The sequence below is a fragment of the Malaya genurostris genome, chromosome 2 (assembly GCF_030247185.1).
Source record: "Malaya genurostris strain Urasoe2022 chromosome 2, Malgen_1.1, whole genome shotgun sequence".
NCBI lineage: Eukaryota > Metazoa > Arthropoda > Insecta > Diptera > Culicidae > Malaya > Malaya genurostris.
Genome location: NC_080571.1, coordinates 200498929 through 200511543, shown reverse-complemented (window position 1 = coordinate 200511543; position 12615 = coordinate 200498929). Strand labels below are relative to the sequence as shown.

Below are 12615 nucleotides of genomic sequence, written 5' to 3'. Positions count from 1 at the left end.
AAACCCATTATGTCGATCGAGTTTTGTGCCATTATTTAAACAGCGTGCTGGAATTCTATGAGGTTAATACGGTGCATATTGTAGGACATAAATCCACCTAACTGACCTGTGTTGCGTCCCTCTAGGTTAGAGGGTTTTACGATCAAAAATCCCCGACTACGACGAAACCTTTCGTCACAATTCACTGCGGTATCTGTTTGCACTTACAGCCAAGTACAATCTTCAAATAGACCGGCGTTTTTACAAGGAGACTTGGAAGAAGAAAACTACTTGGAGCAGCCCCGCCAGATTTGCTGCTTAAACAAGACGATCACGTGGGACTGGGACCTTCAACTCGATCTGCCAAACCGTCTGTTGCCTTTCTCCAAACAACACAGTGGCTCTGTTTTTTTTTGTGGGATTTAGCATCATGCCATTTCACTCAAAAATACTGTGGAAGCGAAACCTCAAGAAGACGCAAAAGACAATCGTCAGCGAGATGCAATGCAAAGAAAAACTGGCACTCTGCGGCGAGCGAACAGATCCAGGAGGTTGTGCAAAACTGATAAAAGAACTCAAAAGGAATTACGCGTTTGCTAAACAGGAATCTTGAGTGAATAGTTTTTATCGTTTTTCGTATGAATTCAGTTTGAAAAAGGAACACGAATTGGGTTTTAATGAAAAGTTTTATCGACTCCCAGACACCAACCGAACTCCAGAACCATTTCGAGCGGAGAAATTTTACCTACAGTTTCTACTTCACGTTAAAAGAACGAGTGTTACTTAAATTTGGTTCAACAATTTGAGATATACCAGGATATTAGCACCCTTTTCACCCAAAAGGGTTTTAATTTTGATTTAAGTGGATATGCCATGTTTGAGTTGAAGTCCACCGATATTCTTTTCAAATTTTCTGATGAGGGGGTCAAAGTTGTGAGTGATAGTTTTTTCAAAGATCTCACTTTTTTATCAAGGATTGTTTGAATTGAGCGCTCCGCATATCCATTGAGCTTTCCAATTTCGAAAATAAAATTTTACTCTTTTATTATCGCTTATCTAAGAAGTAAGGTCAACATTCTATGAAACATATGATGGAATGCTGCCGTTTTGTGTTGGTGAGAATGATTGGAAGTGTTTGGTATGACACGGTCCGTGTTGATTGGCTTCCTATATATTTCAAAAGTTAAAGATTCTGCCTTCCTGACAATGAGAATATCTGAGAAAGGTAAGCTGTTGTCTTCTTCTTCCTCATGGGTGAATTTAATATTTTTATGTAAATTATTAATTATTTCTAAGAAATTTGATAAATCATTTCGTTTGATGATGCAGAATATATCATCAACGTATCTCCACCAGCGATTAGGTAATAATCCCTGTTTATTTAAAAGTTCTTCAAGGTTTGCCATAAATAATTCGCATGAAAACTGGGAGAGCGGATTACCCATCGGGGTCCCTTGTAATAGTTTATAAAATTCACCTCTAAATGTGAAATAATTTACATCCATGCAAAGTCAAGTTGGGTTAAGATAAGACCTTACTTTGCATTTCCATAAACTACTACTCTTTTGTTTAACTAACCAATCTTCCAACAGATTGATTGAGTCACTTCACCGGGACACTTGGGAATATGGCGGTTACATCGAAAGATACCATTATTTCGTCATCTTCGATTTCACCTGAGTTCAGAAGTTGAGTAACGAGCTCTTGTGTATTGGGAATAGACCTACTAAAAACTTTGTCGGCATATTTTTGAATTCTTCCACTAGCCATTTGGAGATTTTTTGGGTAGGGGCTCCAACTGAAGAAATGATTTCCCTTATTTCATTCCCAGGTTTATGGACTTTAGGTAATCCTTTGATTTTTGTTAATGAAGGGTTAGGTACTTCGAGGCGGCTGAGGTTGATATCGAAGTTAGGATTACATTCAAGAAGAGTTTTATCTACTCTTTTAATAATTTCTGGAAGGGGGTCGGATCGCTGTTTCCTATAAGGCCCGTCATTAATTTTTTGGGTTAATAGATTGTCATACTCATCTTTTTCTATAATAACGACTTTGTTTCCCTTGTCAGCCTTTTCATAAAAAAACTGGCTTTTCCTGCAATTGTTTAACTAGCTCTCTTTCAGTTTTAGTTTGTTGATATCTTAATGGAGTATTTTTTATGACTTCAGCTATAATAGTTCTGGCGTCATTTATTTTTGAAAAAGAAAAGTTATTTAGACCAGCTTCAACGTCTATAATAACTTCTTCGAGATTAACTTTGGAACTTTGAACGATTGACTAGGAAGTTCTCTGAAAACTGTATCGAAAGTTCTGGGGGTTGGGCTGTACCGTTTTGGGCAAGCAAATTTTCGAATTTCTTATGAAGAATTCGTTTTCGTTCAGATTCACAATGCTCAGCGATTTTTACTTTGGTTAAAAAACTTTCAAAACTTTGGGGGTATCAATAGTTGCAGTTGAGTTGAAGTCCACCGATATCCTTTCAAATTTTCTGATGAGGGGGTCAAAGTTGTGAGTGATAGTTTTTTCAAAGATCTCACTTTTTTTTATCAAGGATTGTTTGGATTGAGCGCTCCGGATATCCATTGAGCTTTCCAATTTCGAAAATAAAATTTTACTCTTTTATTATCGCATTTTCTCTGAGTAGCAAGGTCAACATTCTATGAAACATATGATGGAATGCTGCCATTTTGTGTTGGTGAGAGTGATTGGAAGTTTGTATGACACGGTCCGTGTTGGTTGGTTTTTTATATATTTCAAAAGGAACAACATTGCAGCATTTCTTTCAATTTACTTAGAAACCTGATACACTGATGATGAATACAAGTTGTATTCGAAATACGTATCTGTGATGTGACGTTTATTATACATGTTTTAAAAGTGTTGTAAGATACATACTGAATGTGTATAGTGACGTTATATACCTATAGTAGAATTCAATGGCGAAAAAATTTTTTATTTGATTAAAAAAACAGGTTTTCGTGACAGACAAGAATATGGATTATCGAATGTACAAGCAGCAATGCCTAAAACAGCGTATTATTGTGTACATTATTGCTTACTATGGACCTGTAGAGCGGAGGAGTGCCAAAGCGGTATCAAGACAACGGGAAGGATTTCTTGAAAGAAGAGTGGGAAAGATACTGGTTAAATGAAGATATAGAGGGCGAAGAAAAAGAGAGTTGACGCGCGAGATCTGCTACAATGAAACATCAACACTAGGCCGATGCGGTAACCGTGAGCCCAAATCAAGAAAATATTCAAGCCAGAGGATAAAAATTTCACAATTACTGAGCCCATCAGTGAACTCAAATCTGTGATAAAACAGTTCAGTATTTAGTAATTTAGTTTAGAACATATAAATGTAGCTTACCTGCATCTTCCGTGCAACGCCATCGATCTGGGCCGGTTCAAGTCGCATCCTCTGAGCAATCCGCAACGGTGGTGTCGTTCCGTCACTGTTGCTCGGCAGAGAACTGCCAGCAACGCCCGGATTTCCATGTACGAAGTGCATCTGAACTGCAGCTTGGTCGTTCTTGAGAGCCAACAAGCCTTGCCACATAACTGGATAGCGTTGAAGAAGCGCCTCCAACGAGTCGCTCTGCGTCGGTGCTGTACTCTGAGCACCAATAGGAGGTGTAGCAATTTGATTACCCCTGCCGGTGACTTGTGGTTGCTGAGACAGTACCGCCGGTATGCCACCAGCGTGTGCAGGCAGGGGTCCGGCGGAAATGGGAGTAGTTTGTGTATGACCTAAAAAAGGAACATAGCAGATACTAGCTGTAGTCGACAACGGAAAAATAACACTCTTACCTTGCACTGTAACACGATCACGCTGTTGCTGCAAATCACGCTGTTGCAGCTGTTGTTGTTGTTGTTGTTGAGACTGTTGCTGGATTTGTGACAAGTTGGCTGGTGATGGTGGAGGTGGCGTTTGACTAGGAGTTCCAGGATAGGATCCCGGTGGAAAACCTCCACCAGCGGTCGTTAGATTGTGTGGTCGGTGCGCTGGTGGTGGTTCCGCGCTCAATGCCCGAGGTGGAGCATTTGGACCTCCTACTGCTGCCGGATCGTAGAATCGAGTATTCAAAGAGTCCGAATAGGTGTGCGGAATTCTTGCACTACCGATGTATACTTGTGCTACTTGCGGTGAATCTTTGGACACGAAGACAAATATTTGATGAATGGTTTCAAATTTGATAATAAAAATGACTGAGAAAATACCTGTAGATCGATCTCCAGGACTTTGCAAACTGTGCGGCACAGCAGTTGTTATTGGCCGCGGTCCACTGGAAGGACGTCTCAGCTCCAATGGCGGACTAGCCGCGGCAGATTCTTCCATTTCGGGTAGCTCGCGTTGCTCGACTGAGCCAGGAAGCATCGGTGATCTACTGCTGATGGTAATAAATAAAACGGTTTTATAAAGATCACGCAATTGAATAGTGACGAGTGTACAAACCTTGGAATATGAATATTACTTCTGTTGTACATGTACTTGACATAGTCCCGAGGCATTCCTCCGCGGAAAGTTGCATCGTTCTGTAAAAAGGGGAACGCATCGTTAAAATACTAAACCAAACTTGATGAACTTAAGAGACAACAGAATCGGATGAACAAAAAACTTGTAACAATTTGTATTATGTGTTCGATGCGTACATGTACCGGTGTAATAGGTGACGTTTGCTGCTGGTGTGCTGGCGGAGGACTTTGTCCGCGAGCGATGAATCCAGCCAAATCTCCATGCTGCGCGTGAAGCAGCGATGAAATGCAAAAATATCCGATCGTAGGCATTTGAAGGAAAATTAAATTGAATTCGAATACGTTAGATGGGCAATTCAACTAGTAATAATTGACAGCATCTTTTTCTTGAACATAAAGGGAAACACAAGATATTGATGATACAAACGAAAAGTAAGTGTTCATTTTAATATTTTAAATGACAAACTGGCGTCAAATCGTATCCGGAGTTGGCAGCACCCTTTCAGATTTTAATGAAGCCTTCTGGACATGTAGAATTTTTCATAAATAGCCACTTTGCATACTTTGATTTTCCCAAATTGATCCAGACTGTTCTTTCGAAAGGGCAAAACTTTTTTTTAACAATTTTTTTCAATTCACTTTAGTCGAAAAATGACAAATTCTAAAAAAAAAGTACTTGTTATGGTCACAAAATTATCAACTTATCGAGTAAAAATGTTGAAGAAACAAGGGGAGACCGAGGTTAAACCGAACAGCTTAAGTATGTTGTGAACCACCAATCATTTCGATCCACGGTTTTTGTGAAAGTACTTTCATGTTACAAGCAACCGTCAATTAGCTGAATGACGCTGAGTCAATTCATATTAGAGCACTTTACTGCGATTCTACTGCATTTTTTTAAATTACCGATTTTTGGGTATATTGATTTCGGTGCAACGACGGTCTGGTTAGAGCTCTGAAAAATTCATATCGTACTGAATTCAGTGATTATTGAGTGTTTTTGTTAACGCAGGAAAAAATGAATTGTCTGTGCGGGACAAAGCCGGACAAAAAAGTGGGCTGAATCGGACACATATTTTCCGATTTGACATTGTGAACGGATTCATGAAACATACCTAAATATTTCCATATTCTTTGGGATTTCCTATACATATGGGACAATTATGTGTAGAACAGCAGTGTATTTCTGTCATATTTCTTATCATTTATTAAAACTAGATTTACTATAAATTCAAGCAAAACGTTAATTATACACAGAGGACTTGTTTTACGCGTATTTCCGAAGTTGCTCGGCTTTTTAAAGCGGATTTCTGAAGCTCCGCGGTTTTTTTTTTCACGCGAATCTCCGAAGCTACGCGATTTTTTACGCCAATTTTCAAACTTATCCGCTTTTCTTGTTTTATCTTAGAAATGCATGAAACGTCTAGATCTGGTCCCAACTCCCAAGTCAACTGCTTGACACTTTTTTATATTACACCAGATCTAGAGGTTTCATGCATTTATAAAACATTTAGCATAAAAAAATTGTTCTTCGATCTGGTTTTTCTGTTTTTTTTTCTCCGCGGATTTCCGAAACTACGCGGTCTCAAATTCTCTAAGTTCCAAAGTCGATTTTTTGCAACAAAACTATTTTTTAGATTGCACCAGATTTGGACGCTCCATGCATTTCTAAGATATTTGTCATCGAAAAAGTTTTGCAGTTTTTTACGCGGATTTCCAAAGTTACGCGTTTTACCTTTTTTTATATATATAAAAAATAGTTATAGAATTCGCTCAAACTTTCGAAAAATTTTCCGAGGCCCGGATGGCCGAATGTCATATACCAATCGATTCAGCTCGACGAACTGAGCAAATGTCTGTGTGTGTGTGTGTGTGTGTGTGTGTGTGTGTGTGTGTGTGTGTGTGTGTGTGTGTGTGTGTGTGTGTGTGTGTGTGTGTGTGTGTGTGTTGTCAACTAAGAGGTCGAGATCTCAGAGATGGCTGGACCGATTTTGATCAAACTAGTCGCAAATGAAAGGTCTCCCCGTCACCCAGAACGCTATTGAATGGTTTTGAGATCGGATGTTTACTTTTTGAGTTATACGAAGTTTTATGTCAAAATTTTCAGTTTTTTGACAGTATCTGTCACATTTGACCTTGAAAACAGAATATGTTTCCAGACTTTCGCTCGGTAATACCTATCCAACAAGCCATAGATTGTTAAAATCCGTCCATTTTTAACGGAGATATCGATATTTTTGTGGAAGCCTTATTCCAGTAGAAGGAATTTTGAGCGCTGTATGAAAAAGCAATGCTTGGGAGCAACATGAAACACGATTTTTCATACTGTTACATATAATTATTTCTAAGTACCAAAAAGACTGTGTACAGCATCCAATTTGCCTCGGACCAATTTTAGCACGGTTCATTTTTGGCAACATAATCTTTCGAATCTGGCATATGTAAACCAGATGATACCAGCATTATCGAGTTGGAAGTAATTCCATAATTATATTGATTTAAACTATTTACAGCAATAAATGCTGGAAGAACATGACTTCCATATACCATACGACTCAGTTCGTCGAGATCAGCAAATGCGTGTGTGACAAATAATTTCACTCAATTTTCTCGGAGATGGTTAAACCGTTTTCTACAAACTCAGATTCATATGAAAAGTCGTATACTCCCAAACAAGGTTCCTGAATTACGTTTGGATCCGACTTCTGATTGCGGAACCACAGGATGATATGTGAAACGAAATTAAAATGATGCAATTAATTTTTCTCGTAGATGGCTGAACCGAAGATTCAAATGAAATCTAAGAATCATCTATGATTCAAATGAGAGGTCTTAAAATCCTATAAAACCTCTTACTTTTTAGTCAGATCCGACTTCTGGTTTAGAAAATGCAGGGTGATTAGTATAAAAATGTCCATTTCACGTAAATTAATCAGGTTTATCGGGTTTGCAAATTTGGATAGTCGATTACCAAATAAATTTATTTCAGTTTGAGCGGTATTCGTTTTTGGATTCGGAATGTACCCCAAAATTTTAATTCGCACTACAATTTCTCAAATGTCTACACACTGCTCAGGTGAATTTAACTGATTTCGGCTACACCGATTTTAGAATTCCGGTTCCAGTATCGAATCGATTCTCAAAGCTCAATCATTTTCTCAAAAAAGACCAAATCGAACTTCAAAAACAAATATTACAGGACTTAAGGTCCCATACAAAATTGGTGAATTTTATCCGATTCTGGAATTACAGATGATGAGTTTATAAATTTCATGTAAATTGTTTGGCGTAATAATTTATGGCCATTCGAATCATTTTGGGCTATGCTAATTCCTGAATACCGGCTCTGGAAGTACCATAAATAATGACGAAAAACTCTAAAGTGGAACTTACTTCGACATCTCATGGAATGTTCAATCGATTGTCGCACGCTAAGATTGAAATTCGATATGTTTTGCAGTTTCGGCATTACAGGGTAATGAGTGATTAAAATCTCCATTTGCCGTTTAAAACGACGATAATTAAAATAATGTCATGAGAACTAAAACACCTAAGAATATCCATGCAAAAACACATGCGTATTGTTAAAAAAACGGTATCATCTCACTGCTAGGTGGATTAATCACGTTTTTTACGCAGATTTCAGAAGTTACGCGGATTTCCGAAGTTACGCAGTTTTTTTACGCGGTACGTATCTCCGCGTAAAAAGAAAGTGTAGGGTAACAGAGGTATTTTGGCCCACTTTAGGATTGATTTTATTTTGGCCCACTTTGAATAAATATCCACCAAATGTTGTAATATCTTTGAAAAACCCTTCCGCAATAGGTGATTTAATGTGTTTACCTTCAAATTTATGTAACATGAGTTACTTCACATCAATTAAATCCGATAAAGTTTGTTAGGTGGGCCAAAATGCAGTGGCCAAAATACCTCTGTTACCCTAAGTGTAAGTAGCGAAACAATCAAATAGTCTTCAATAAACTTCAACTCTGGTGCTAGAGGTTAAGGTTACACAACGGTATACATAACTTGGGTTAAAACCTAGTTGTGAAGATTTTTTTTAATTTCCAAAAAATGTCCGGTTTAGCCGCGGTCTCCCCTATAGTTCAAATCCTACACTGAGAAAAATCAATTTTAAAAATTTAATAGATTTACACAAAAAACACAATTTTTTAATTGAATGAAAATCCTACTTTTATAAAGAACGCTATTGAATCGATTCGACATCCGGAAATACCCTAGTGTAAAAAACTTGGCTGAATGGCTTAACGTACCCATAGAATGCTATTGAATTTAGGCATGAAACGACTTCCTGTTCTGGAATTACATGGTATTAAGTAGAAAAAATTATACGTGTTTCTATACATGGCGATGTCGAATCTAATAAAATCCTTTGAACTAGTCTTTCAATTATTATTTTGAATATGTCTTGTTAGTTGATGGAAAAAATTGATTCCATAAGTACCGGAAATAGTGGTGAAAACCTCCATCATTCAGAGTATCGTAGCAAAATAGGGAAAAATCCTGCTAAATTTGGCTCAAACCAGTTCAAATTTGTAGGTTTTGATAGTTGCATGCCGAACTAACTGACCTAGGTCCTGGTCTGTAAAAAGCGGTTCTCGGTTCAGGAAGTACTGAAAACAGTGAACAAAAACTCTTGAACGAAACTCGCTTCATTTTCTCAAAGATGGCAATACCGATTTTCACAAACACAAATTCAGTCAATGTTTGGGGTTTGAGCGGTTAGTGGAATGAAACTAAACCGTTTTTGAATAGAAAAAAAGACTTATGGTCTCATAGCCTGCGCAAAACCAGGGAGAAGTGTGTTTAAAATTCCAAAACTGTTTCAATTTATAGGTTATACTAGTTACTCGTTACTTTCTATTTTTCATTCCAGATTCATTAAAAAGTATTTTGAAAAATATCGCGGTAAAATTAGAAATTAGTATCACATCTGCTGACTTGTTAAATAAATAAATATTTATGACAGTATGAGTAGCATGAGATAGGCACTACTAGGAGAATTAGAACTGTTTTTTCCTTAAAAGCGCATATGTTGCCATGTATGGCCGTTTTTTTTTTTTATTTAACGATATATTCAATAAAGCACACTGCCTTAGCTCTAAACTGTCGAGGTAGGGATAATCCATGTTGGGTAAAAATTTCACCAAAATAAAAAATGGTTTTTGTTAATCGATTTTTTTCAGTGTAGGGTACAATTAGGAGTTTTTTTAACATTGTTATTCGAAAATTGAACGGAAAACACGAGTACATTTTCTATTCGTAGAATTTGTTATTTTTCGACTGTGACCATTTGAAACAAAAATGGTAAACCAAATTTGACCCTTCTCAAAAGACAGTCTAGATCTGTTTTATAAAAACAAAGTATGCAAAGTAGATTTTGGTGACAAAGTCTACATTTCCTTAAAATCTAACAGATAGCTGTCAAAATGTGTTTGGCGCGAAATTCGTCAAAAGAGTGAACTATCTTATCCAAATCCGATGCCATCAGAAAACAAAACCAAACTTAAATATCAAAATGGTTTCGCAAAAACGAAATAATGTCATTTTGCGCAGTTAGCAACCAACGTCCCTGGGGTGAAACAATCACCAAAAAACGACGATTATAAAACACGAAAAAATAACAAACTGAAGCAGTCATACATCATAGATGGTATATCATATATGGTATTATAATAGTTACTAAAAACAACAGGTGCGACTTACCGGATTCGTCTCATACGCCACCTGTGAAGGCGCATTCATTCCCGGCTGTTGGACATGTCGCAGATGCGGTGTGGTCGATGGTTGCTGACCCTGCGGACTGACCGGTGGCATTGCGACGCGTGTACTGCTGGCTCCTACGTGATGAAGTAGGCGAAAGAAAATAGATTTCAGTTATTGTCATACACAAACACCTCCAAACTTCTAAACAAACAACTAACCTGTCACAATCGGCTGCTGGCTTTGCATGTGTGGTTGCTTCAAGGGAGGACTTGCGACAGCACCAGTCAGAATCTGTGGCGCCTGATGCAAATGGGAAGACGGAACACTTTTACCCTGCTGAATCGTTAACAACTGCGATGGTTGCGGGGGTTGCTGACAGCCGCTGGACGTTGGTGGTACGGATACAACGTGATTGACTTTACCCAATCCAACAGATTGATTCGGACCAAGTTGTTGTTGATGTATCAGCTGCTGTGGTGGCAGTTTACCGCCTACAGCAGAAGTAACAACCTGTTGCACGATCTGCTTTCCACCGATTTGAGTTCCTGGTTGCAAATGAGATAGAGTGTCCGGTCCAACTTTGTGCTGCTGCTGGATTTTGATCTGTTGTCCCCCGTGTACCGTTGTGATTGTCTTGTGTACGATTGTTGGTTGCGGCCCTCCCGATTGAGACTGGTAGTGGATAGGAATACCACCACCTGGACCTCCGGTACCAGAGATTTGTATAGTTTGCGTTGTATGCTTCCCAGGTACGCCGATAGTTTGTTGTTGTTGCTGCTGCAATGTTCCTTGGCCAAGTTGTTGCTGCTGAGTGGCCATTTGAATCGGACCTTGGTGTATGATCTTTCCCCCACTTTGCAACACCGTGGTATAACCGGACGGAATCTGTTGCTGACCTGGTGGAATCTTGCCACTATGAATGATAATTTGCTGCGGAGCCGGTTGATTCTGATGTTGAGTCTGCTGTGGTTGACCCGGAACCTGCTTGTGTATGATCTGTGGTGAATGCTGTGTTTGACCTTGGATAGGTTGCCCGGGATGAGGCTTGGTATTTGATATCACGACTTGGTGATGCTGTGGCATTCTTGGAGACATTGGCACATTTCCCAGTTGATGCATGTTTTGTGGTATGTTAATCAGAAGATTACCGCTGCCTGGTGGATGATGGATTGCTGACTGGTGAGATTGTTGCTGCTGTTGAGGTTGTTTGTTGATAATTGTTTGTTTATTAATCGTCATCGGCTGCTGTGATATTGGGTTTTGTATGATGATTTGTTGTTGTTGTTGTTGTGGTGTCGATTGAGCGTGTATTCCTTGTGGAATTGTCTGGGAAGACATTTTTATGTTCGTGCCTGGATGAATTTGCTTGCCGGTAGTTGTGTGTATGGCTCCCAATTGCTGCTGTGGGATGACAGATTTGTATACAATTTGAGTCTGCGTTGAGGGTGCTGCTTGTTGGAACGTTTTTCCAGGGTGTGATTGCTGTTGCGACTGTTGTTGTTGTTGTATGATCTGTTGGGAATTTAGCACATGAGCCTTCAAGGTATGCGGCTTTTGAATGCTATGCTGTTGTGCACTTTGAGGATGCTGAATCACTACTGTTCCGCCAGTACTGTGAGGTGATGGAATGACCACAGTAGTGGCAGGAATTGTAGGACTCTGCGATGTCAAAGGCAATGGACTACTCTGCTTAGCCATTACAGAAGATAATTTTTGCGCTTCCAATTGTTGGGTCGGATGATGAGCCACAGTAGTATTGGGTGTTGGTACACGTGTCAATCCCGGAGAAGGTGCTAAACCAGGTGTCGGGGTACGATTTGGAATAGGAGATGCTGACGCCGACAATGGAGGAGTTGGCGAAGAGGTAGTTGTTTTCAACTGTTCTGCCGCATTCTGTGCGTTAGCCGCAGCTGCAATAACTTTCTTCAAGGGTTGCGGAGCGTTTGGCATGGCTACATATTGACCTTCTTTGCCCGTTCGCATCACCGTTAGCTCACCGGTTACGGGATCTATCAACGTTAACGAATTCGCCTGCGGAGTACCCAGTTCTGTTTTGACTTCATCGGCCGATTTAGGTTTATCCTTTGCCTTATCCGCCACAGACGCAGTTTCATTTGGTCGTGAGACCGAAACACTTGGAGTAATCGGTGTAGTCGCGGAAAGTGTTCCTGCCATTGATTTTCCATCAATCTTTGCATCCATTTGCGTAAGCTTCACTGGAGCCATCGATTTCTCGTCATTACTATCTGCAGATGTTTCCGATATTTTCCTATCCTTGCCTTTCCGTCCGGCGCGGGGAGATTTGCGAGCATCAGCTGCTGCTGTAGAATGAAAGATAAAATTCTTGTTAAAATGTCGGCTGTTGAGAATTATTCTGAAGCAAACTATGATCTGATAATGATAATTAAAACAAAAGTAGGTTTGCTTCCAAAT

General features: G+C 39.2%; 1 protein-coding gene across 8 annotated transcripts in view; it reads right to left on the bottom strand.

Annotated features, from left to right (window-relative positions):
* The window catches only part of LOC131427014 (protein split ends), a 271135-nt gene that overhangs the window by 4356 nt on the left and 254164 nt on the right, over positions 1-12615 (bottom strand). For 3 of the 8 annotated variants that reach the window (XM_058589878.1, XM_058589885.1, XM_058589879.1), the window contains 7 exons: positions 10401-12503; positions 10183-10316; positions 4633-4719; positions 4436-4515; positions 4201-4370; positions 3790-4131; positions 3350-3729 (listed from right to left, as the gene is read on the bottom strand). In XM_058589878.1, coding sequence (XP_058445861.1) covers positions 3350-3729; positions 3790-4131; positions 4201-4370; positions 4436-4515; positions 4633-4719; positions 10183-10316; positions 10401-12503 — 3296 coding nt within the window. The remainder of the gene's footprint in view (positions 1-3349; positions 3730-3789; positions 4132-4200; positions 4371-4435; positions 4516-4632; positions 4720-10182; positions 10317-10400; positions 12504-12615) is intronic. The other 5 variants (XM_058589880.1, XM_058589881.1, XM_058589882.1 and 2 more) reach the window with 5 other exon arrangements.